This window comes from Crinia signifera, chromosome 2 (genome assembly GCF_055691185.1).
Source record: "Crinia signifera chromosome 2, ASM5569118v1, whole genome shotgun sequence".
In the NCBI taxonomy this organism is placed as follows: Eukaryota; Metazoa; Chordata; class Amphibia; order Anura; family Myobatrachidae; genus Crinia; species Crinia signifera.
This window is the reverse complement of record NC_139218.1, coordinates 69,589,203-69,613,527: the sequence shown is the minus strand read 5'-3', so window position 1 is coordinate 69,613,527 and position 24,325 is coordinate 69,589,203. Positions and strand designations below refer to the sequence as shown.

The 24,325-nt window shown below is 39.8% G+C and overlaps 1 protein-coding gene across 3 annotated transcripts in view; it reads left to right on the top strand.

The window, feature by feature from the left end:
- CRYBA1 (crystallin beta A1) overlaps positions 1 to 23,989 on the top strand; it is a 63,773-nt gene extending 39,784 nt beyond the window's left edge. For all 3 annotated transcript variants that reach the window (XM_083170990.1, XM_083170988.1, XM_083170989.1), the window contains 5 exons: positions 19,271 to 19,335; positions 20,342 to 20,460; positions 21,966 to 22,107; positions 23,363 to 23,505; positions 23,668 to 23,989. In XM_083170990.1, coding sequence (XP_083027116.1) covers positions 19,291 to 19,335; positions 20,342 to 20,460; positions 21,966 to 22,107; positions 23,363 to 23,505; positions 23,668 to 23,815 — 597 coding nt within the window. In that variant the 5' untranslated portion in view covers positions 19,271 to 19,290 and the 3' untranslated portion in view covers positions 23,816 to 23,989. The remainder of the gene's footprint in view (positions 1 to 19,270; positions 19,336 to 20,341; positions 20,461 to 21,965; positions 22,108 to 23,362; positions 23,506 to 23,667) is intronic.
- The last annotated feature ends 336 nt before the right edge of the window (positions 23,990 to 24,325 follow it).

Sequence of the window (24,325 nt, the reverse complement as noted above, 5' to 3'; positions counted from 1 at the left end):
GACTCACCAGAATCAGGTGCCCTATATGCACGGAAAGGTTTCTTTAGTCTCCGAATTCCCACAAGTAGACAGCTTACTCCATGGAATTCTTGTAGTATCCAAAAAATTTATTTCCAACAACATAAAAAAGACATAAAAATGGATAAAAAGTGGGAAGGAAATCCCAAGGTGTGTGGTGGTCTGGGTTACCTCCCAATCCGGATAGAAGGCCGCCCAGTTGCTGAAGATGGTAACCAGCACCTACCACAAACCTCTAGGGTATTTCTCTTTCTCCTCCAACCACCAACGCGTTTCGGGCTATGTGAATAAGCCCTTTTTCAAGGTGTGGAGGATGCTACCACATGCAGGGTTTTTATACCATATCCCAAATATCCATGTGATGGGTGTTACCCAAAACATGGAAAACAGAAAACGTCCAATGCATCTTTAACAATCTTAAAAAAGCACATTTAAAATACACAACATCATTAATAAAACATTTAAGATATAGACCAGCAGCAAAAATAAAATACACACAAGATATCAGTATTATAACAATATATACAAGTGGATAATCCAGCACCAGTCCATTCATGGTTTTACCCATGTTAGATGGGAACAGCTGTTGTATTTCAGCAGCATAATAAAGATTCGCGCTGTTCCCCGCACTTCCTGGGTTTTGACACGCATAGCGCGTCATCCTGCGTCACTTCCGGTGACGCTGGAACGCAAAAGACTTCCTGTTATGCGTCCTGCGTGTCCTGTATACTTGCGCTGTTGCGCTTTCATCAAAACTTTATTAGGTGGGTCTGCTGGATTCAGATGGAACGCAAAACGCTTCCTGGAAACGGAGCCTTGCGTGTCACTGGTGTATATCATCAGGATTTTGCTGGTTTGTTTTTCTCTTATCTGATTTTGCATTGAATTTCTCCAATTATTCGATAACATACAACACAGAATAGAAAAGCATATATTAGTGTGTGGTCAATTGATTATTCATAAAAGCAGTAATTAAAATGGATAAAGTGAATCACATTAAAAAGAATAATATTAAAAAGAATATACCAATCAATGTTTGCAGGCACTGACTCTGGGTATCTCAGTCCTTGCACATTTGTATGCACTGATACTCCAGGGAAGGGCTTTGCAGTAGTATTTGGATAAAGTTGCAGACTGATGTCCATCAATTTATGCAGTCATGGGGACATCTGCACCAACTCAGAACCAGCCCTATAAGAATTTAAATGATTTATGCTGGGTACGCACTGGATGATTTCCTCAGCCACCGATAACTATATCGGTAGTGTCGCATAAGATTGCTATTGACCTAACACACTGGCCGATATCATTCACGATATCGGCCAGTGATGTCACCCACCCCCTGCTCCGTATATGCAGTCTCTGATGATATTGTCAGATTGAAATGCATTTACAGACAACAGGGCAGCTGTGTTGATATATATATATATATATATATATATATATATATATATATATATATATATATATATATATATTAGGGCGGAGTGAAAAAACTGAAATTGAGAAATTCAAAATCGGCTAGTGTGGGAAAGTTGTGACTTGACCTGAATAAGAAACGTGCAAAAGCATTTTGATCTGAGTCAACATCTTCTGTTCTGGCAAGAGGCCTAAAGTTTCACTTTTTAGGTGAAAATGACGAAACCTATGAAGATGCTCCAATCTAGTTATAATTATGTCAGGATGTCTTAGAGTGGTTCATTAATATACTTTAGCATAGTAAAAAACAGTACGAGCTTGTCCTAGTGCAAAGTGACTGACTGGCGGGAGAAAAAATCCCTAATAATTGACCCATTTTCATGGTCACAATTGTGAATATTGTGTGTTTTCTCCTGAACGTGTTTATAATAGAAGAAGCACAAATACTCTAAATGGAATTTCATTGACACTGTGTGAAACATAACACTGCATAATAGCCCTTAATCAGACCTGATCGCAGTACAAATTTGTTCTCAAAATGGGCAAAACAAATGCTGCATTGCAGGTGGGGCAGATGTAACGTGCTGAGAGAGTTAAATTTGGGTGGGGTGTGTTGAAACTGAAATCTAAATTGCAGCAGGTATTTACCCTGCACAGAAACAAAATAACTCAACACAAATCTAAAGGTGGCCATACATCTACAGATCGATTGTCAGATCTTGCTGGTTGGAACAAATACCTGGTAATATCTGAATGACAGTTTTTGGCAGTTTTCCAGCATTTCAAAGCAAAGTGCTCTCATCCATTACCAGTATTTTGTTCCAAACAGACAGATCGGACAATAAATCTGTAGATGTATGGCCACATTAACTCCCTCTGCACATCTTACATCTTCCCCACCTGCAGCTGCATTACAGCATATAATTATGCCAAAAATAAGCCAATATATTAACAGTTAAATACATTAAAGTGCATTGTGCTGTAATAAGTATTGCTGATCAATCCTGCCTAGCAGGGCTGTCTTTTTGTATGGGCTTAATGGGCACTTGCCCAGGGGCCCCCGGCGTATAAGGGCTGTATGTTGATAGCTGAGGATCCCCTTTTTCCAGGGATACCAAAATTTAGAAAATCGGCCCTGGGGAACTGCAGATATCCAACTTCAAAGCAGCAGTCCACATCCGACCTGTTAATTACAATTTCCAGTCATATTTCTCAGGTTCTCTCTGACACTAGCGGCTTGTCTCTATCATGCCCAGAACCAGAGATATCAGCCTTCAAGCAGCCGGTCCCTGCTCCAGCTCCAAACGTCTGGTGTAGTTTTATATTTTTGTCAATGGATTGCTCTGGCTCCTGATCTCTGATACCCAAGTTCCCAGCACCTCCTGAAAGTTGGGACTCTAGGTTTTTATACTAGGCTAAGAAATCTATTTCCAGATAATGGCGATATCTGCAGTCAAACAAGCTGCCCTTCCACCGGAAAATGACGAATATTAAGCCCACTCCATTATCCAACCGTCCCCTGTGTATAAAACACCCCCTACCTCCCTGGAAGTCATTTACAAGGGACCCTTCATACAGCTCAGTGCCCCCTTCCACACGTTAGTGTTCACCCTCCCACCACCTGTGCAGTAAAGGAGTAATTAGCAGAAGTTACTGCTCCAGGTCCTACATGTTGAATGTAAGATAGAGCACCCCCTGCCACCCGTGGGACATCAAAGCTGCTGCTGATACCACCCCCCACCCCTAGGAGGGGAGAATGGGTAAGGGCCCCAGTGCATTGCTTTGCCCAGGTGCCCACACTGCTGTTAAGACGGCCCTGCTGCCTAGAAATGAACACAGTGATTGGCATATATGTACTGCTGGGCACCACTCATAGAATGATTAACCTGTTATTTTTTGAATCAATGTTCTTGTTTTTTTCCCCCTAAACATTAGATGTATTTGTTTATTTATTTATTTACAGTTTCTTATATAGCTCAGCAGATTCCTTTACGCTTTACAGTAGTAGACAGTGATAAAACAAACTGGGTAATGACAGACAGACTTGGGGGTTAGAGGGCCCTGCTGCAAGCTTACAATTTATTACATCATAATACACTTCAACGTATTTAACAGTTAATATACTGGCTTATCTTTGGCATAATTATATGCTGTAATGCAGCCCAATCATGTTCCCAGTATAGGGGATGTAACACTGTTTTTCTGTCAATAAACAGAAGTGATATGTAAAATGATACATTAGACAGTTTACACTTACTTGTAATACTTATTGTAACAGTTACTGTTTTTCAATAACAGACTGCAACAGTTATTTCTTATTTATATACACAGGATTGTCTATCTTTGTATATGCACTGCAAAGAGAGCAGCATAAATCCAATTTCATGTATTTCAGTGACACTGTGTGAAATATAACACTGCATAGTGGCCCTTAATCAGACCTGATCGCAGTACAAATTTGTTCTCAAAATGGGCAAAACAATGCTGGACTGCAGGTGGGGCAGATGTAACATGTGCAGAGAGATTTAAGGTGGCCATACATCTACAGATTTATTGTCCGATCTGTCTGGTTGGAACAAAATCCTGGTAAAAGATGAGAGCAAATGACAGTTGACCATTTGCTTTGAAATGCTGAAAAACTGTCATTCAGATATACCAGCTGTTTGTTCCAACCGGCCCAATCTGACAATCGATCTGTAGATGTATGGCCCCCTTTAGATTTGTGTGAGTTATTTTGTTTCTGTGCAAGGTAAATACCGGCTGCATTATGTTTACACTGTAATTTAGATTTCAGTTTCAACACACCCCACCCAAATTTAACTCTCTCAGCACGTTACATCTGCCCCACCTGCAATGCAGCATTTGTTTTGCCCATTTTGAGAACAAATTTGTACTGGGATCAGGTCTGATTAAGGGCTATTATGCAGTGTTATATTTCACACAGTGTCACCGAAATTCCATTTAGAGTATTTGTGCTTCTTCTATTATAAACACGTTCAGGAGAAAACACACAATATTCACAATTGTGACCATGAAAATGGGTCAATTATTAGGGATTTTTTTCTCCCACCAAAGTCATTCACTTTGCACTAGGACAAGCTAAAGTATATTAATGAACCACTCTAAGACATCCTGACATAATTTTAACTAGATCGGAGCATCTTCATAGTTTTCGTCATTTTCACCAAAAAAGTGAAACTTCAGGCCTCTTGCCAGAACAGAAGAGGTTAACTCAGATCAAAATGCTTTTGCACGTTTCTTATTCAAGTCAAGTCACAACTTTTCCACACTAGCCAATTTTGAATTTCTCAATTTCAGTTTTTTCACTCCGCCCTAATATATATATATATATATATATATATATATATATATATATATATATATATATATATATACAGTGGTCGAAGTGGGGCGGTATACGGGGGTATGGCATACCCCCACTTTAATCTGAAGATAAAAAAAAAAAGTTTTTTTTCCCCCTCAGGATGCTCTCTGATCACTCAGCAGCACATATTGTGCTTTTGTAATACCCCTGTTCAACGGTGCAGTCTGGCAGGGGACGTTGATGGACAGGGGGGTGTCCGAAGGTGCGCACTATATTCACTCTTTACTTTTCCATACCCCCACTTCAAAATTTCCATACCCCCACTTCAAAATTTCCACTTCGACCACTGTATATATATATATGATATCGGTAATAAAATCAATATCATCCATATTATTGACGATATATTGCCCAGTGTGTGCCCAGCTTTAGTAATTGCCTTCTGTATCTTCACATCAGAAGGATATGCCACTAAGCAGAAGTTCTAGGTTCATTCTGTTTCATGTGGAAAGGTTTAACATTTTTCAATAAATAATTCATCTTGATGGGAACACGATGCATGAAATGACTCTAGAGGGAGCTTGGAACTTAATCTCCTGACTGAGGCACCCATTATAGATGCAATTTTGCTGTTCCTATGCATTACCTATTCTCAGTGTATTGTCCTGACTCAGACTCTGACCCCTGCTTTGGACTTGGATTGTTTTTTTGTGATCACTGCTTGACCTAACCTTTGCTATAAACCTAGGTACTGTGACTGTCTGTCCTAAATACTGGATAGAACCAACTTTATTTGCAGCAACTTGCAGAAAGCTTTCTTTAAATGTGGTGTAAAGTAAGGTCCCATGTCAACACTATACCCCATAAACAGCCATGTGATTTGTAGATATGCTGAAGAAAAGTCTTGGTAGTCTGAGGAGCACTGGAGATTTTCTTAAAGGTGCATACACACGGTGAGATTTTGGCTGTGTACGATTTTGACTATGCGATTTCCCATGACCTCCCCAGAGCCCAGATCCATAAAATCTTGACTATACTTGCTCAAGATTTTGATTATGTACGATTTTGCCTATACTAGAACACTAGACTGTATACAATATAATCAAAATTCGCTTGCCTGCAATTTTGTCTAGATTTTTCCTTGTGATGCCATATCTACATGTTTTGTGCCCACTGCCTAGTACTGCTGTATCCCACAGCTGTATACACAACATGCGATTTGTGCTAAGTTTTCTCCCAATTTTGACTATATAGTCAAAAAACTAAGCTCAAATCACACCGTGTGTATGCACCTTTAGAGGGGGGAAATGAGCCAATTTAGTGACTCAATTTACTATGACCAGAATGGGGGAGCATTCATTTGATGGAGGAAGTTCTGAGATGAAGTCCATTGAGATAACACTGCATAGACTGGTAGAAATAGAAATAGGTAAAGGTTGTAACAAGCCAGATTTTGCAGTATGTGGAGCTTCATGCTGAGTCAGAGGCAGAACTCTGGGAGGCAATGGAGTCATCTTCCGCCGTGCTCCTGCTCTCAAGGGGGCACCTCTCCACCACTGCAGGTTTAAATTCATCAATTGAAAGCCATCAAAATCGCTTCTGTGGCTGAATCCTGAAATATATATATAGATATTTATTTCATAACAGACATATATACAGTATATATTTTATATAACGTTGTGTGTGTGTTTGGGGGGCACCAATATACATCTTGCCTCCAGGCAACTTGGATAAACTTACGCCACTGTGCTGAGTACAGGTGAAACGGGACAATTAAAATAACGAGACAAGAGCAAGTGTCTTTTGAACCCTCGCAGTAATTGCTGTGGTAACATCATGCAACATCTTGTAGATTTCTCAATGGAGTGTAGGTATGGGGATGAAAATCTTTTTTAGAAGAGAAAGCAACATCCATCAAGAGCTTGCAAAATTTCTGGATATCATATTCAGAGTTTGGTTTTGTGACAAACCACTGAGGAGGTGATAGAAGCAATAATCTTTTCTGCTGGTATCATGCACAGAGAATTTAAACCAGGGGTAGCCAACCCCAGTACTCGAGTGCTACCATTAGTTCACGTTTTCCAGCTCGCCTCAGAGGTGCACAGGTGCACTCATTACTGACTGACACATTTTAAAAGATCCACAGGTGGAGCTAAATACTTCACTTGTGATTCTGTGAGGAGACATGGAAAACGTTAACTGTTGGTAGCTCTCGAGGACTGGAGTTGGTTATCCCTGATTTAAACTGTCTGCACAAGGCATCTGCCTTCCCATTACGGAAATCAGTTTTGGCAAGTCACAATAAAATTAAAGAGAAAGAGAAAAATAAAGCCCACCAGGCATGTCTTGCATTGAGTCTTTTGGTGGACTTATTCCAGATTTTTGTGGTCAATGAAATGTGTGATTGGAGTAGAGATACTTTCTAAAGATGACCGCTTTTTTCTAAACCAGAATGGATAGAAAGTAATGCTGCTTTCACATTGCCTAAACATTTAAGACCCTGTATTTCAAATGGTACTTATAACAGGTCTGAGTCACTAAACCCCTTTCACATTGCAGATGAAAACCGTTTTAAATGGTATTTTTAAGTACCATTCACATTCAACCTGTTTAACCCCCAAAGAACACGTTTCAAGCCATAGAAATAGAGCCATTCACACTGCATAAAAAAACAGCTCTGAAACGGGTAGGACATTGCTTTTTTAACCATTTAACAAATACCGGTATTTCTTTAACAGTTAAAGCACCCTGGAGCTTTCACACTGCAGCTCTACCCATTGTAAAAGGCAAAAAAAAACGGCAATTTACCGTTTAAGAGCTGCAGTGTGAAAGGGGTATGATTCTCGGTCACAAATTGTGTAATTGCACTGTGCCAGTTCAGGAGGTGGGTCCCCGGGAAGCCCCCAACTCTAAAAAGTGTGACCATAATGAAGCGATTCACAGCAAACCATGGCATATCAGTTTTCAGACATATTGGAGTGATAAAAGAGGCTGCTATGGTCTCGGTGAGACTGAGAGTGAGCACACACTGTAGAGAAATTAAATATATGTTTGCAGTTTTTTTTTATTATTATTTTAAAGCTTATTAAAAGCCTAATGCTTATTTGCATTGTATATGTTTCCAGTTTTTGCACAAATGAAAGATGGCAAATCAGTGGACCAATCAGTGAATATGGTCAGCGGAGTATTATTTGCCAGTTAATTGTGTCATCATAAGACATTCTTGTTTTCCATGGTATAACCTCTTTTTCATTGCACTCTAAATTTGTTCCACTTTCTTGTCATTGAGGCCTCACATTGGTGCCCAGACCCTTTGTACCTATTATCTTATCCACCGTTTAATGCCTCCAAACAGTCCTCCAAACAGTGTCTCTTTTATATCAGGTCACTAGATACCGTTAGTAAACAGAAACACATTAGCACTATGCCGCTGAATGTGAAGCAGTCTGCTTTGTATATACATAATGTAGCTAAATGTTATTCATCTCATGTATTTATGAATCACAAAGTTATTTCCTAGAAGAAAAAAATATACAGAATTTTTTTTTATTAGAAGAGGATGTTAGACAAATGAAAATAAAGGAATGTTCGGGGGGAGAAATGATGACAGATAGGAAAATAAGAGATTCCGGAGCAGATTTATTAAGCTCGGTGAAGTGATAAAGTATCTGGTTTTTATCACCGGCCAATCAGCTCCTACCTGTCATTTTTCAAACCAAGCCTGTAACTTCACAGTTAGGAGCTGATTGGCCGGGGATAAAAACCAGACACTTTGGGGGAAATTTACTAAAGGAAATTTGTAAAAAATAGGTGTATTTGTATCCAGAAATACACTTATTTTTGACATTTACTATCCCGAAAATACGGCAATTCGTATTCGTATTGATAGCACAACAATACGAATATGAATTGCCATATTTTCGGGATAGTAAATGTCAAAAATAAGTGTATTTCTGGATACAAATACACCTATTTTTTTACAAATTTCCTTTAGTAAATTTCCCCCTTTATCACTTCCCCGAGCTTAATAAATCTACCCCACAGAGTACAAAAGAATTGTGTTATTTAATAGCATGCATACATTTTACTTAGTGGCTGGTTAACACACTGCAGTCCAAGTATTTCATGGGTAGTATCACATAAAAATTGCACTTACTAAAGAACCGAAACATTCCAATATACCTTGGGTCTGAGTTGCATTTGCAGATGGTTCTTGCAATTTGTCGCACTGTGCATGTGTCCAAGCCAAACATATAAAACTTTAAGCCATTATGGGGGCAGTGGTGTATCTAAAATAGTTTTTAATTAAAAAATAAATGATATACTACAATCAAAATAAATAAAGGTTTATTATATTATATATAACACAAATAATACTAGATAATAATAATACAAGAGCGGAGGATGGTAATGTCTCACGTTCACAAACGTGCCTCCCACAGATCCCTTGTGGTGCTCTATAGTTCAAAGAGCTTAAGAGCTGGTTTGGAGAAGTATATTCCCAGGATAGGACAGCCAATTGAAGGAATGAATCTTGGTTTTATGTGTATAGGATGCTTCCAATACTTACTTTTCCGGAGTCGCACATCAGTGGCAGCAGCACTGCACCAATCACCTACTACACTGTACTCCTAGTGCACAGAGCTACTGCACTGGTGCCACCTGCTAGAGAGGATGGGCCCCAGATGGAGACTGCACATGGGCCCCCTTCTCTCTTTATATGCCCCTATATGAGCGGGTGTGGTATACAAGGTCGACATTCATCCTAAAATGTTGACATGTGGACAAGGTTGACATAGGGGGTGCAAGTTTGACAAATTCAATTATTGCTCTGTTTGGGTGCCCATTAGTCTCAGAGGTGAGATTTTGTCTCACAGCCTCCGTGAAGAAAAGTCTGGTTTGGGGCATCCTAACCAGTGCTTTTGATGGGGCTTAGAAGCTTTTTCGGGCTAAACCCGTAGCCTTCAGGTGTGTTAAATACTAACGGCACCCAAATGAAGAAACAAATGTATTGCTTTGATGAGTACCCATTTCTATTGACACCATGGGTGTACAGCACAACTGAATCAGTCCCCAAGAGTGTTGTTTGAATCAAAGTATTTATTTAGAAGAGATTTCAAATGTAGTGTGTGACCTTGTAGCAGCCATGAATCAGGGATTTGTGGAGTGGACACAGAGAGGCATGATCTGACCATGTGATAGAGTGTATTTAGGAGATGACAAGATTGATGGTGAGATCACAGCTGGAAAAAAATAGCCTCTGACCAACGGCTTTGTGTTATGCATTATAACAAATTGTGGAGTTTGAGGATGTCCCAAATAGGGTTAGAACTTAGGGAATATATCATCCTGTACAACAACCCTGGGAAAGGAGACCTATTAAGGGATAGAGCAAAAAAAAGCTTTGAAATCATCTCTTATTACAAACGTGGTATAACAGGGTGCTCAGATTTCAGAACTTACTGTATGTTAATTGTAGTTAGGTGCATAAAATTTGACAAGTGTATGTTATGTTTACTAGCAAGTCAAAGTGGAGATTGCAAGCAAAAAGGATCGACAGCCTGTATTTCGCCTCATTATAGTAACAAGCCTCATGCTTGTACTATACATACAATGTATACTCAGGCTACATTGAAGCTCTTGGATCTGAGAACAGGCGGGTGTGGTATGGGGCTCCGACAGTGGGGATCCTGACAGTCAGTATTTTGACGTCAGGATCCCGACTGCCGGTGCTCTGACAGGGGTGCAAAGAAGCCCCTTGCGTGCTTGCTGTGATTGCCATGCTGCGGGCCTGGTGGCTCGCTACGCTCGCCACAGGTTCTATTCTCCCTCTATGGGGGTCATGAACCCCCATGAGGGACAATAGCCCCTGTGAGTCAGGATCCCCCCTGTCGGAGCACCGGCAGTCGGGATCCTGGCGTTGAGATACTGACTGTCAGGATACCCACTGTCGGAGCATCATCCATCACCCGTACAGGCAGAAATATACATTAAAGGTCTTGGAAGCTAAAGAAAGTCATGTGACAACCAGGATTTAGGTCAGGGAAGTGGACTGGTATGAGTAGGGTTTGAGGCTAAAGTGAATCCATAAACACTTGCATGTACTGATAGCTAGGGGAAGGGTGTGACACCCACGCTCCCACTTAGCTAAAGGGTTTGTGGACTATCATGGACAAAGCTATGAGTGATACAAGAGTGGATAATAAGAAAGTCAAGTGGGGGAAGGAAGAATAGAAACAGGTCCAAGTGACAGATAGTCAAAAATCATGCAAGATGAGGAAAGACAGCAAAAAGAAATAAATACAGAAAAAGTATAATATACAGTATGTAGGAGGATGTAGCAGTACCACTACTCCCTGGTAGAAGATTCGGTACTTCTTTACTTTCACGGCGCCAGCATGGCGCCGCGCTACTTCCGGGTTACGCTCGCCACAAACTAAGTAAAATAAACGAAGTTAACGCCATGCCAACATGGATAGTTCATACCTCCACTATCCATGTTGGCATGGAGTTGATTTTAATTAGCGTGGCGAGCGTAGCGAGCCACCGAGCCTGCAGCGTGGGCGAGCGAAGCGAGCCCCGCAAGGGGACTCTGACGCGCGCCGCCATGCTGGCGCCGTGAAAGTAAAGAAGTACCGAAGATTCTCCTATCTCACTTCTCTTAATTCTATCCTTAATGCAGTTGTTTAGTTTGTCTTCCTCTCCCATTGTTCTAACTATACCCCTCATCTCATTCAACTCCATGACTTGTTCATGTTCTGCTAAAGGTTACATCACCAACTTAATTCATACTCCAACTCCCAAAACACCTCTATTATCCTTCTCCTCTGGATACCAATCCCCTTCCCTCTCATAATATCTACAGCCTGCAGGGATTCAAACATGTTCATAAATGACTCCTCTCAATCTTAAATCAAGTTCCCTGTGCTCCCTCAATCAGCGGATGTCAGCTGCCCGCCCACTTCCCCCCGAGTGTACATGCATATGTAAGTTAGAGCAACCTTACATTTACGTGCACCTTCCACATCTTTTGATGGTCGTTGACCATCGAAAGATGTGGGAGGGTCCCAGTGGCATGCAAATGGATGTTTATGTAAAGCCAGTGCGATTGGTGGGCCGGCGTACCAGCATTCCCATGGCGGGATCTTGTTAAATCGCAAGGATGCCAATTCGCATCCGAGCGAATGAACCAGAATAAACCCAATGTGTACTGTAAGACCTACAATGTGACATAACATGAACTTGGGCACTACTATGGTTCGGAAAATGAACTAGGGTACTAGTATGGGGCCTAAAAGTAACAACTGCTGATAAGGGTTGTCCCTCTAGAAACATTGGGACAGTGACCCCTTTAAAATGTTGCTATGAGGCCCACAACATTTTGGCTACACCTGTGCTGCAATGTGATGGTAGTTAAAGCATTCTGGGTGGTGTAAGAACTTGCAGACCGCTACTAATACAAAGACTGCGGTGAACATATATGTATCGCCAAGAAATAGTGAAAGAACCTGCGCTCTAAACAAAGGGTGCAGCCTTATCATAAAAGATAGTCACCAAAACTACCCAACAATAGTAGATACAAATGAAAGGTTTTGATAGGGCGCTCCCACTTGAGATATGGATGTTTTCAATATCTGTCGGTCCTGTCGGAATGCGGTACCTCAAAAAGAGAAGAACAAACACATCGCCATCTTCATAGTGTGAGTATTAAAAATAAACTTAAATAAAATTTCTCTGGTCAAAAAATATTCTCCGTACGCAAAAGAGCCTTCTCTTAGGCCACAAGATTTTTCGTGTAGTGTTGTCTGATACTCTGTTTGGGATAATATTCCCCTTTCTTCTTTGCTTGTATACCTCGGTTAGAATTAAATGGTGCACATAGTGTAAAACTATAACAATTTATTAAAAAAAAAAACAATTCACATATAAAATTAGCATAGTACCGTGTCCGGCCTTATCATCAAGGCTATTGGTATCGCTTAATGGATAATCAGAGGAAAAGTTCCAGGTGGGATCCCGGCTGTCCACCAAGAAAAAAGTCCTCCCACAACAGTCTTAGTTGGTATAATGACAAGTCCAGTTCATCGGCATCTATGCATATAGTGATATTCCACCAACGTGTTTCTGCTTGATCACAAGCCTTCCTCAGGGTGTGTATTCACTAGTGGCATGGTAGGGTTTTTATACCCATCATGCCTCTTAGTTCCTCCTTCTCTCAATGTCACATGGGTATTTGTCTATAATTGTCATTTTTTCTTAAAACCAGATAACCAAGGTATACAACTCCACTATATATGGGTACTGACAAATCTACATTCATAGAATAAAAAAACGAGTATTGTATTAGTATTTATATAAACTTGCGCCCCATGTGACCGGAAAAACATCAAATATCTAACCCGGAAGTACGGGTACAAATATACAAACTCCGTCCACCAACAATCAATTATCTATATGGTTCCTTTCAGCGCTATGTAAACACATAGCGCATTATCTGGAGGATCGTAAATATACTTACTGGGCTGCACGCAACGCTAACACTCGTTACCGGAAGTGCGCGTGCGTGTCAGCAGCCATTAATTCATGCGTTCCACGTTTCTACAAGGCGCATCCTGAGTCCCTTTACATGTTTCCGGGTGTGTGTTTGCGTATCACATACCCGGAAGTGTTCATGCGTTTCACTGGGCTTATCTATGTATACTGGTACTAATGAATGTGCTATATATCGCAAATTCCACGGAGTACACTATGGATATAAATAATATTGTGCAAAACCGCTCATTAAATAAATAAATAGCTAAAATGGGAATTATAGAAAATTTCATTGCAATGTATGGGACTTTTCATAGAAACCATTTTATTTCAAAGTCGCTGTTTAGTCCTGATGGTTCCAAAGTCTCAACTTCGTATATAAGTCTCATCTCATTTTTAGCAAGAAAACTCTCCACACCTTTTATTCTCCAGTTACCTTCGATTTTCTTTATACCTATCATTAATTTGATACCATCTGTGGAACAATTATGTTTTTCTTTAAAATGTTTGGAGAGGCTATGGTTAAGGAACCCTTTTTTTATATTGCGCAGATGTTCTCCCCATCTGTCCCTTAATTTTCTTGTGGTGCGTCCTATATACTGCAGATCACATTTACATTGAATTAAATATACACAGTTCGTACTATTGCAAGTCATAAAATCAGTCATTTTAAAATTCTCCTTGTTTGCATTGGATATAAAATCTGTGTGTTTTAATTCTTGTTTTTTATGGGTCCTACAGACCAAACATGAACTGCACCTATGAAATCCTTTTGTTTTAATGCGATCTGATTTCTTATCTGGGACCGCGCTCTTCACTAGTTTATTCCTTATATTCCCAGACTTTTTATAAATGAATTTAGGTTGATTGGGTACAATATCTTTTAAAATGGGATCAGCTTTTAAAATGCGCCAGTGCTTTGTTATAATTTTCTCCATGCATCTATATTGTGAGTTAAAAGTAGATATAAAAGGGACCTTGGGTTTGTCTTCCAAGTTTTTCTCTTTATATACTAGCAGGTCATTTTGAGGAATATCTCCCATTTGAGTGATTAAGAGATCTATATTCTCACCATCATAGCCTTTATTCATGAATTTATTTTTAGTTGTTTTCACTTGTTCTAAAAACACTTCTTTTTTTGAGCAATTGCGACGTATGCGCTGGACTTGGCCCTTAGGGATATTCTTGAGCCATTGTGGGTGGTGTTGGCTGGTTATTCCGATGTACGCATTACTGTCGGTTGGTTTATTGAAATTACTAGTGAGAATTTCATTGTCATAAATTGTAAGTTTCTCTATCATTTAGTAGGCGGAGTATTTCATTGTCATAATCATCTGTATTCATGATGACCACTCCTCCGCCTTTATCGGCTGGCTTGATGGTTATCCTTGTGTTTTCTTCTAACTTTTTTAATGCTTCTCTTTCCTTTTTATTTATGTTTGATTTTCCTTGATATTTTGGTTTCGATTTTTTTCTAAATCTGCACATACAAGTTTATTAAAGCTTTCAAGGAAGCAACCTCTACTGAAATCCTACTTCCAGTAGAGGTTGCTTCCTTGAGGTAATCCAACCGAAAGAATTGAAAAAAAAACTCAAAGAATTGGTGGAAAAGTATAAAAACTTAAACACTATTAGTGACAAAGAAAGTAAGTACCTCATCAACGATCACCCGGTCATGCCAGTCATCTATATACTGCCAAAAATCCACAAGGATTCACAGAATCCACCCGGTAGACCAATTATCGCAAGCACAGAGTCACTTTCATCTAATCTTAGCCATTTTTTAGATTCATTTTTACAACCCGAAGTTTTAAAATTAAAATCGTATGTAAAAGATACCATTGATGTCATTAAAAAATTGAAAGACATCAATATTTTCAACCACTGCCACTTAGTGACAGCCGACGTAACTTCGTTGTACACGATTATTAAACATGATGTAGGGATCCAAGCCCTAGAACACGCTTTTAATGCTGGTTCGGATAATCCTAATTTAATTTCGTTTATTAAAGATGCTTCTATGTTTTTATTAAATAATAACTTTTTCTGGTTCAAGGGTCAATTTTATTTACAAGTAAAAGGTACTGCTATGGGGTCACGATTTGCCCCATCATATGCAAATCTTTTTATGGGATGGTGGGAGGACAATAACATATGGAATAATAACCCTTATCTACGGTATATTCCATTATGGATTAGATTCATAGACGATATCCTGTTCCTGTGGGAGGGAAGCCCAGAAGATCTTACAACCTTCTGTGAACAATTGAATCAGAATACCTCCAATATCAAATTAACCTTTACTATAAGCAAAGAAGAACTACATTTTTTGGATCTTACTATCTCCATTGAGGAAGGGATAATTCTCACTAGTAATTTCAATAAACCAATCGACAGTAATGCGTACATCGGAATAACCAGCCAACACCACCCACAATGGCTCAAGAATATCCCTAAGGGCCAAGTCCAGCGCATACGTCGCAATTGCTCAAAAAAAGAAGTGTTTTTAGAACAAGTGAAAACAACTAAAAATAAATTCATGAATAAAGGCTATGATGGTGAGAATATAGATCTCTTAATCACTCAAATGGGAGATATTCCTCAAAATGACCTGCTAGTATATAAAGAGAAAAACTTGGAAGACAAACCCAAGGTCCCTTTTATATCTACTTTTAACTCACAATATAGATGCATGGAGAAAATTATAACAAAGCACTGGCACATTTTAAAAGCTGATCCCATTTTAAAAGATATTGTACCCAATCAACCTAAATTCATTTATAAAAAGTCTGGGAATATAAGGAATAAACTAGTGAAGAGCGCGGTCCCAGATAAGAAATCAGATCGCATTAAAACAAAAGGATTTCATAGGTGCAGTTCATGTTTGGTCTGTAGGACCCATAAAAAACAAGAATTAAAACACACAGATTTTATATCCAATGCAAACAAGGAGAATTTTAAAATGACTGATTTTATGACTTGCAATAGTACGAACTGTGTATATTTAATTCAATGTAAATGTGATCTGCAGTATATACTGTAGGACGCACCACAAGAAAATTAAGGGACAGATGGGGAGAACATCTGCGCAATATAAAAAAAGGGTTCCTTAACCATAGCCTCTCCAAACATTTTAAAGAAAAACATAATTGTTCCACAGATGGTATCAAATTAATGATAGGTATAAAGAAAATCGAAGGTAACTGGAGAATAAAAGGTGTGGAGAGTTTTCTTGCTAAAAATGAGATGAGACTTATATACGAAGTTGAGACTTTGGAACCATCAGGACTAAACAGCGACTTTGAAATAAAATGGTTTCTATGAAAAGTCCCATACATTGCAATGAAATTTTCTATAATTCCCATTTTAGCTATTTATTTATTTAATGAGCGGTTTTGCACAATATTATTTATATCCATAGTGTACTCCGTGGAATTTGCGATATATAGCACATTCATTAGTACCAGTATACATAGATAAGCCCAGTGAAACGCATGAACACTTCCGGGTATGTGATACGCAAACACACACCCGGAAACATGTAAAGGGACTCAGGATGCGCCTTGTAGAAACGTGGAACGCATGAATTAATGGCTGCTGACACGCACGCGCACTTCCGGTAACGAGTGTTAGCGTTGCGTGCAGCCCAGTAAGTATATTTACGATTCTCCAGATAATGCGCTATGTGTTCACATAGCACTGAAAGGAACCATATAGATAATTGATTGTTGGTGGACGGAGTTTGTATATTTGTACCCGTACTTCCGGGTTAGATATTTGATGTTTTTCCGGTCACATGGGGCGCAAGTTTATATAAATACTAATACAATACTCGTTTTTTTATTCTATGAATGTAGATTTGTCAGTACCCATATATAGTGGAGTTGTATACCTTGGTTATCTGGTTTTAAGAAAAAATGACAATTATAGACAAATACCCATGTGACATTGAGAAAAGGAGGAACTAAGAGGCATGATGGGTATAAAAACCCTACCATGCCACTAGTGAATACACACCCTGAGGAAGGCTTGTGATCAAGCAGAAACGCGTTGGTGGAATATCACTATATGCATAGATGCCGATGAACTGGACTTGTCATTATACCAACTAAGACTGTTGTGGGAGGACTTTTTTCTTGGTGGACAGCCGGGATCCCACCTGGAACTTTTCCTCTGATTATCCATTAAGCGATACCAATAGCCTTGATGATAAGGCCGGACACGGTACTATGCTAATTTTATATGTGAATTGTTTTTTTTTTTAATAAATTGTTATAGTTTTACACTATGTGCACCATTTAATTCTAACCGAGGTATACAAGCAAAGAAGAAAGGGGAATATTATCCCAAACAGAGTATCAGACAACACTACACGAAAAATCTTGTGGCCTAAGAGAAGGCTCTTTTGCGTACGGAGAATATTTTTTGACCAGAGAAATTTTATTTAAGTTTATTTTTAATACTCACACTATGAAGATGGCGATGTGTTTGTTCTTCTCTTTTTGAGGTACCGCATTCCGACAGGACCGACAGATATTGAAAACATCCATATCTCAAGTGGGAGCGCCCTATCAAAACCTTTCATTTGTATCTAATATATGTATTGCCGTTACACATATGATTAAATGCTCATTATGGTTTTTTTTATTTGTGGCAATTTATATTATCCGATTTTATGTTCATTAGTCATATATTTAGTTAAATTAATAATTATATTAGTTAAATATTTGGAAAAATAACCAATTACTTAATATCATAGATAATATTGCATATCTGGTTCCATGATATATCCCCAATGTAATAATTTGTTTATGTTGAAAAGTAACAAGATACCCAAACCTAAACCAATAACCCAAGTTAAGTTATTATAGTGCTAGGAAGCTCTATAGAGACAGAGAAAAGTATATAAGAAGTATAACAGTTAAAAAGTAAATGGAATAGTAAAAATACATACATTATATACAGTAGTCTGTATAAAACAGGCCGTAGGTCTTGGGCACAGAAGTGAAGTCATGAGCAGTAGACTCATTCATGCAGATAGCAATGTACATAGTGCTGGGCAAAGAGAGTCAGACAAGAGGACTGGGATCAGCAGGGGACAATAGAACAGACTGTATAGTGCTGACACTGGGGGAAAAGCTGGCAATAAGACCTGTGGCTCAGCTCCCTATATAAACCCGGTGTTTGCGACAGTTAAAATAGGCAAGTGCCAGATGGAGATCCCCACAGTGCAGACTGAGAGAGGTGAGTGCATGTCTGAAACAGGTATCCAGTTCTAGGACTCAGGCTGCGCTTTATGGAGGACACTCTAGCAGTGGCTCAAATCTAAATTGGGCATATGTTCTATGAATTAACTGTTGCTACACAATAATTAACAGGCTGAGAATGGCATAAAGAGGGCTCAGAGCAAGAACATTTCTTGGATTTCTTTTTGCAAAAAGTCTTGGAAAGCCGGACATATAGCTACAAGATTATCCTGAATTAACACTTTTATGGAGGATAAAGGTGTTTGGAGCATTAATATAAAGTACTATGGCTAGCTAGCCAGCTATATGTGTGTATAAATATATATATATATATATATATATTTGTTTATTAAAGTCTGTTTCATACTAGATATGGACACCTTTCAAATTCTGAGCCCCTTTTCTGATTAATTGGATATACAGTGTTTCATTCCATGAATTGAGTGCATTTGTATTGAATTATTTAATAGATGTTCTCATTAAACATGGACACTACTGTACTTATTATATTCCCTACAAAGTTCAAAATTATTTATGCTGCAGGTAAATAATATATTTGGTGGTGAATGATAAATTGTGCCTACCTGTATTCTTTTACATTTCTCCAGCTACAATTGAATAATGATTTAATATTCAAGTTTATCAGCCACTAGTGTATCATTGTATAGCATTAGCACAATTTGCATTTTTGTAAGGTTTGGAAATATAATATATATTGTTTTCCTCCTAGAAGATATCACCTCTGAAAAAATGGCCCAGACAAACCCACTCCCCGTTCCTCTCGGACCCTGGAAGGTATCTGATGATCCCCTGTACAAATGGGTAGCAAGACAACAATAGCAGAGTTAATTAAATTAAAGTAAAGCACAGCACTGACTATAAGGAAATAAAATGCTATAATGACATACTTGCCTACTTTTGAAAACTAGTTTCAGAGAGATTATAGTTGGTAGCAGAATTTTGCACAGCGCCCCATTGAGGGGGCGTGTCATGCTCTACTTTAAGGGTGTGTCTAGTTCCATATATGGAGAGATTGTGAAAAGAGTTTGTAAATGTGACACCTAGAAGCATTGGTGTGTACTGCTACATCTGAAAGGAATATGAGTCCCAAAGCAGTTAGTAAGAGCTACTGTACTAGGTAAAGTGCTGGTAAATGGTGCTGATGATTCAATGTAAATGTATCTATCTCTCATTCCTTTTTCCCCAAAAAATATAACAGTGTAAAGTTGGCTAGATGACATGAGGGAGATTGCTAAACTAATGAGGGAGAGAGGGAGGTTGCTGTTATTTCAGGGAGTCTCCTGCAGAATGCAGGAGGATAGGCAACTATGTATAATGATTTATCCTGAAGTTGAGATGATGTTTAGTAAAGTATTACCAAAATTGATTAAAAGATAAACTTGTGCTTATTATATATTTTGCCACTAGCTAAAAATAGTTCCTTTAGTTTGGCACTCAGAGCAAGAAACCATAACATTAGCAATGTAAAATCAGCAAAGTATATGTCGCCCAATAGAGCAACTCAAGTGTTCCTCTGTTCCGGCAAGCACAGCCACTGGCACTGACATTACTGTTATGTTCCATCATATTAACAGGCTGGTAACTAGTTAGTTCCTATTTACCCACTATTTTATGTTTGCAACCAATGACAATATCTCTTTATGGAGGCGTGGCCATGTACACCAAGCTGCCTTGATCAGTAACAAACTGTATGTAAATCTAGCTCTGAAATCTGTGCAAAGAAATACATTTCCATTGGCGTTACATGTACAAATATGACATCAGTATCATTTCCATCCAGATAACTGTGTATGACCAAGAGAACTTCCAAGGAAAGAGAATGGAGTTTAGCTCCTCCTGCACAAACATCATGGATTGCGGCTTTGACAACATTAGATCTCTTAAGGTGGAGTGTGGCGCGTAAGTATACTGTACCAACATTTTGAACTGGTCAGACAGCACACCACTGGTATTAACAGCTCACTCCACTGACCTATAATATTACCTTGGGGATGACCAGGTGAAGATTTGGGTTCAGAAATGCATATCACTGTGCAAACCTACATATGTTATTGCCATTTCAATGATATAAAACTTGAACTAAACACTGACATTAATGATTACAAACTATCGGGCCTATGTTCTGAAGCATTTGAGAGAAATTAAATGGACAGAGATAAAGTACCAAGCCATCAGCTCCTAGTGGCCATGTTACAGACTGTGGGGGGATGCACTAACATCCGCCACCCCACTTCGCCGCTCAATGACGGTTACCGCATTGATAATAATCGCATATGCACTAAGATATACGATTATTATCACAAACAACAGCTCTTCGTTAAGAGCTGCCCTTTGCGAAGCAGCCGGCGACGTATAAGTGGGTCGCCAGTGGCTCTCCCCCTCCTCCTGTACCCGGCTGCTTGCTGCAGGGACTCCGCCGGCTCCTCCTCCCTGCACCCGGAAGGGGAAGTACAGTGCTAGGGAGGAGGAAGTCACTGGTCAGAACAGCACAGCAGGAGGCTTCCCAGGCATCAGGTAAGGGAGAGTGGTGCTGGCAGTGTGGGGCAGTGGGGGTCAGTGTGGGGCAGCAGGGGTCAGTGCGGGGCAGCGGGGGGCACGAAAAGAAGCCCAAAAGCTTCTATGGGGTATCGCCAGTTTTAGTTCATACGAAAATACCTGATAACAGGGGTTTTACCGCATTTTTATGTTAGAACATTCTGCCCTGTGTTTGAAAAATGACAGGAGCTGGTTGGTTTCGCACTATGGGCCTAATTCAGACCATATTGCAGGGCAAATTTGTTTTCAAAATGGGCAGTTGGGGCAAATGTGCAGAGAGAGTTAGATTTGGGTGGGGTGTATTCAAACTGAAAGCTAAATTGCAGTGTAAAAATAAAGCAGCCAGTATTTACCCTGCACAGAAACAAAATAACTCACCCAAATCTATCTCTTTCCGCACATGTTACATCTGCCCCACCTGCAGTGCACATGGTTTTGCCCATTTTGAGAACAAATTTGTACTGCGATCAGATCTGAATTTGGCCCTTTATCTCTGTTTTTTTTTAATTCTATTAACTTTATTGTTTTGTTTATGTCCCACAGCAGGACAAAAAAAGTAAAAGAAAATAACTTCATGTCTAAATAACTTGTACTTTAAATGTGAGAGGCAGGAAAAGTTTTGATGGTTCGTTAAATTGTAGGAAGGAACCTAGAACTGTGCATTAAGGGTCTACACCTGTCTGCGGCACATTATGCCAAGCAAATTACATTCTACAGAATTTCATCTTGACAAACAGAATGCAACTGATGAGCAGAAAACCGCTCCTAGTATCTTGGTGTATGGTGGATTCATATCCTTCGGCGATAGCAATCATCACTTCCCATCCTCATTACATGCTTTGCTGATTACATTGTTCCTGTCTATGCAGCTGGATTGGATATGAGCACACAAGCTACTGTGGTCAGCAGTTTGTCCTGGAGAGAGGAGAGTACCCTCGCTGGGACGCCTGGAGTGGCAGCAATGCCTATCACATTGAACGTCTGATGTCTTTCCGCCCAATTTGTTCTGCTGTGAGTGTGCAAAGGGGAGGGTGTGCTCTGCTGGTGGGAGTGGGCCAGAAAGCCTGGACGCATATGGTTTTTAGCACGTATATCTGCAACTTAGTGCTCACTGTACTGTATATTCTCAGACTCTGGCATCATTAGAAACTGAATTCAAAACAAACATTTCTGATCCTTTCTAACAAATGTTTCAGTTTCCTTCTTGTTTTAAATGTCTTATGCGCATTTACACTTTATTTAACACATCCAGACTGCAAAAACCTACATAAGGGACCTTATTCAGCTCCAGCTGAATGGCAGATGTTTGCACTTTGCGCTTGCACATTTCTGTGCATGTACATGTGCTGGGTGCATGCATCCACGGTGACCAATCTGTTCCCTGGGGGCAGGCACTCAGCCTTGTGAATGGAGGGCGGGCGGCCCATTAGCATATGGAAACGCCCCCGTTTCATGGGCATTCCCATGAGAACTCTGGGCATTCTCATGCTAATGAGGACGTGACGGACATACCGGGGGCAGGCCCACTTCCCCCCGAGTGTACATGCATATGTAAGGTCGCTCAGAGTAATCTTACATATGCGGGCACCTTCCACATCTTTCGATAGTCGGCGACCATCGAAAGATGTGGGAGGTTCACTGTGGCATGCGTATAGATGTTTATGTAAAACAGCCAGCTTACCACCATTCGCAAAGCGGGATCTGGTTCCCTCGCAAGGATGCGAATTCGCATCCGAGTGAATGAACCAGAATAAGCCCCAAGGTGTGTATACACGCACTGATACATCCGGCTGACATTAATACTAGATCACACAACTTTTAAAGTCTATATATTCCTCTACATCGTTTGTATTGTATTAATCAGCATGACTTTAATCATAAGATTGATTAATACTGTATTGCACTCTTTATTTAAGTACGAAGGAATTGGTTTGCCATAGCCAATGAAATGCAATATAACTGAACTGCCCCTCGGGATTGGTCCTGTAACTAGAAACATTTCCCACTGGGGCAAGAAGGATGTTTCAAACACTCTGTTGCATTCAAATGACCTGAAATGTTCATTTCCTGCGCACCCTTTAGCTTTGTGCCATGTGCTGCTAAACCTTTTTGCACAGCCCCATTAGAATCCTGTTCAGGAAAAATAAATAAAATGAAATCATTTCAGCATTTGGTAGGGATCTTAATGTTGCAATCATGTTCTTCACTTCTTTTGTGGATTGCTATTATGTGACCACCAAAAACTATCTTGCTCCCCCCCTTGCAGAACCATAAGGAATCCAAACTGATCATCTTTGAGAAAGAGAATTTCATTGGTCGCCAGTGGGAGATATGTGATGATTACCCCTCTCTGCAAGCCATGGGTTGGGGCAACAATGAGGTTGGATCCATGAAAGTTCAGTGTGGCTCGTAAGTACCTGGTACTGCAAGATTCCCTATGTCAAGGATTAGGTATCCAGAGCAATCTCTTCCATACTGTATATATAATAGGACCTTCTCACTTCTGCAACCATTTTTGAAGGGTATATAGACTGATCATACCATATCCTTATAGCTGGTTTTCTTTTACAGCTGGGTCTGCTACCAGTACCCCGGTTACCGTGGATACCAATACATCTTGGAATCCGACCACCATGGAGGTGAATACAAGCACTGGAGAGAGTGGGGCTCTCATGCCCAGACCTTCCAGATCCAGTCTATCCGACGCATCCAGCAATAAAGGGCCCCTGAGCTCCCGTCACCTACCATTGCCGTGTTAGCGAGAGGTCACTGTTCACAGGCTCTCTGTGGTGCTACCAATCTCTTTTAATGCTAATCTAGAGGAAACAGAATCCTTTTATTGTACTGTGAATGCATGTTGGGAAAATGACTTCTTAAATGTACCAACTGCGAACATGAGAAATAAATGTAATTCAGAAAAAATACCAATATTGCTTTACTTTTTTGTTTCATGCAACATCTCTTTAGAGATCACCTTTATCTGATGTGTTCATCCAATAGCAGCCTAGATCTTTTTACTATGAAAGTGTGAATGTAAAATCCTTTGCCAGGAAACTTATTAGTAATTCATATGATAACTCGTTACTATCAGGTAACAATAATTTGACTTACTTTTAAGATAAACGGTTCACCAGGGACCTAGTAAAAGTGCACACCCTCCCCTTACTGCGGCAGAAAATGCCATCCACCCCTTACAGCAGTAGAAAATGCCAGGGTGGCATGGAGAAAC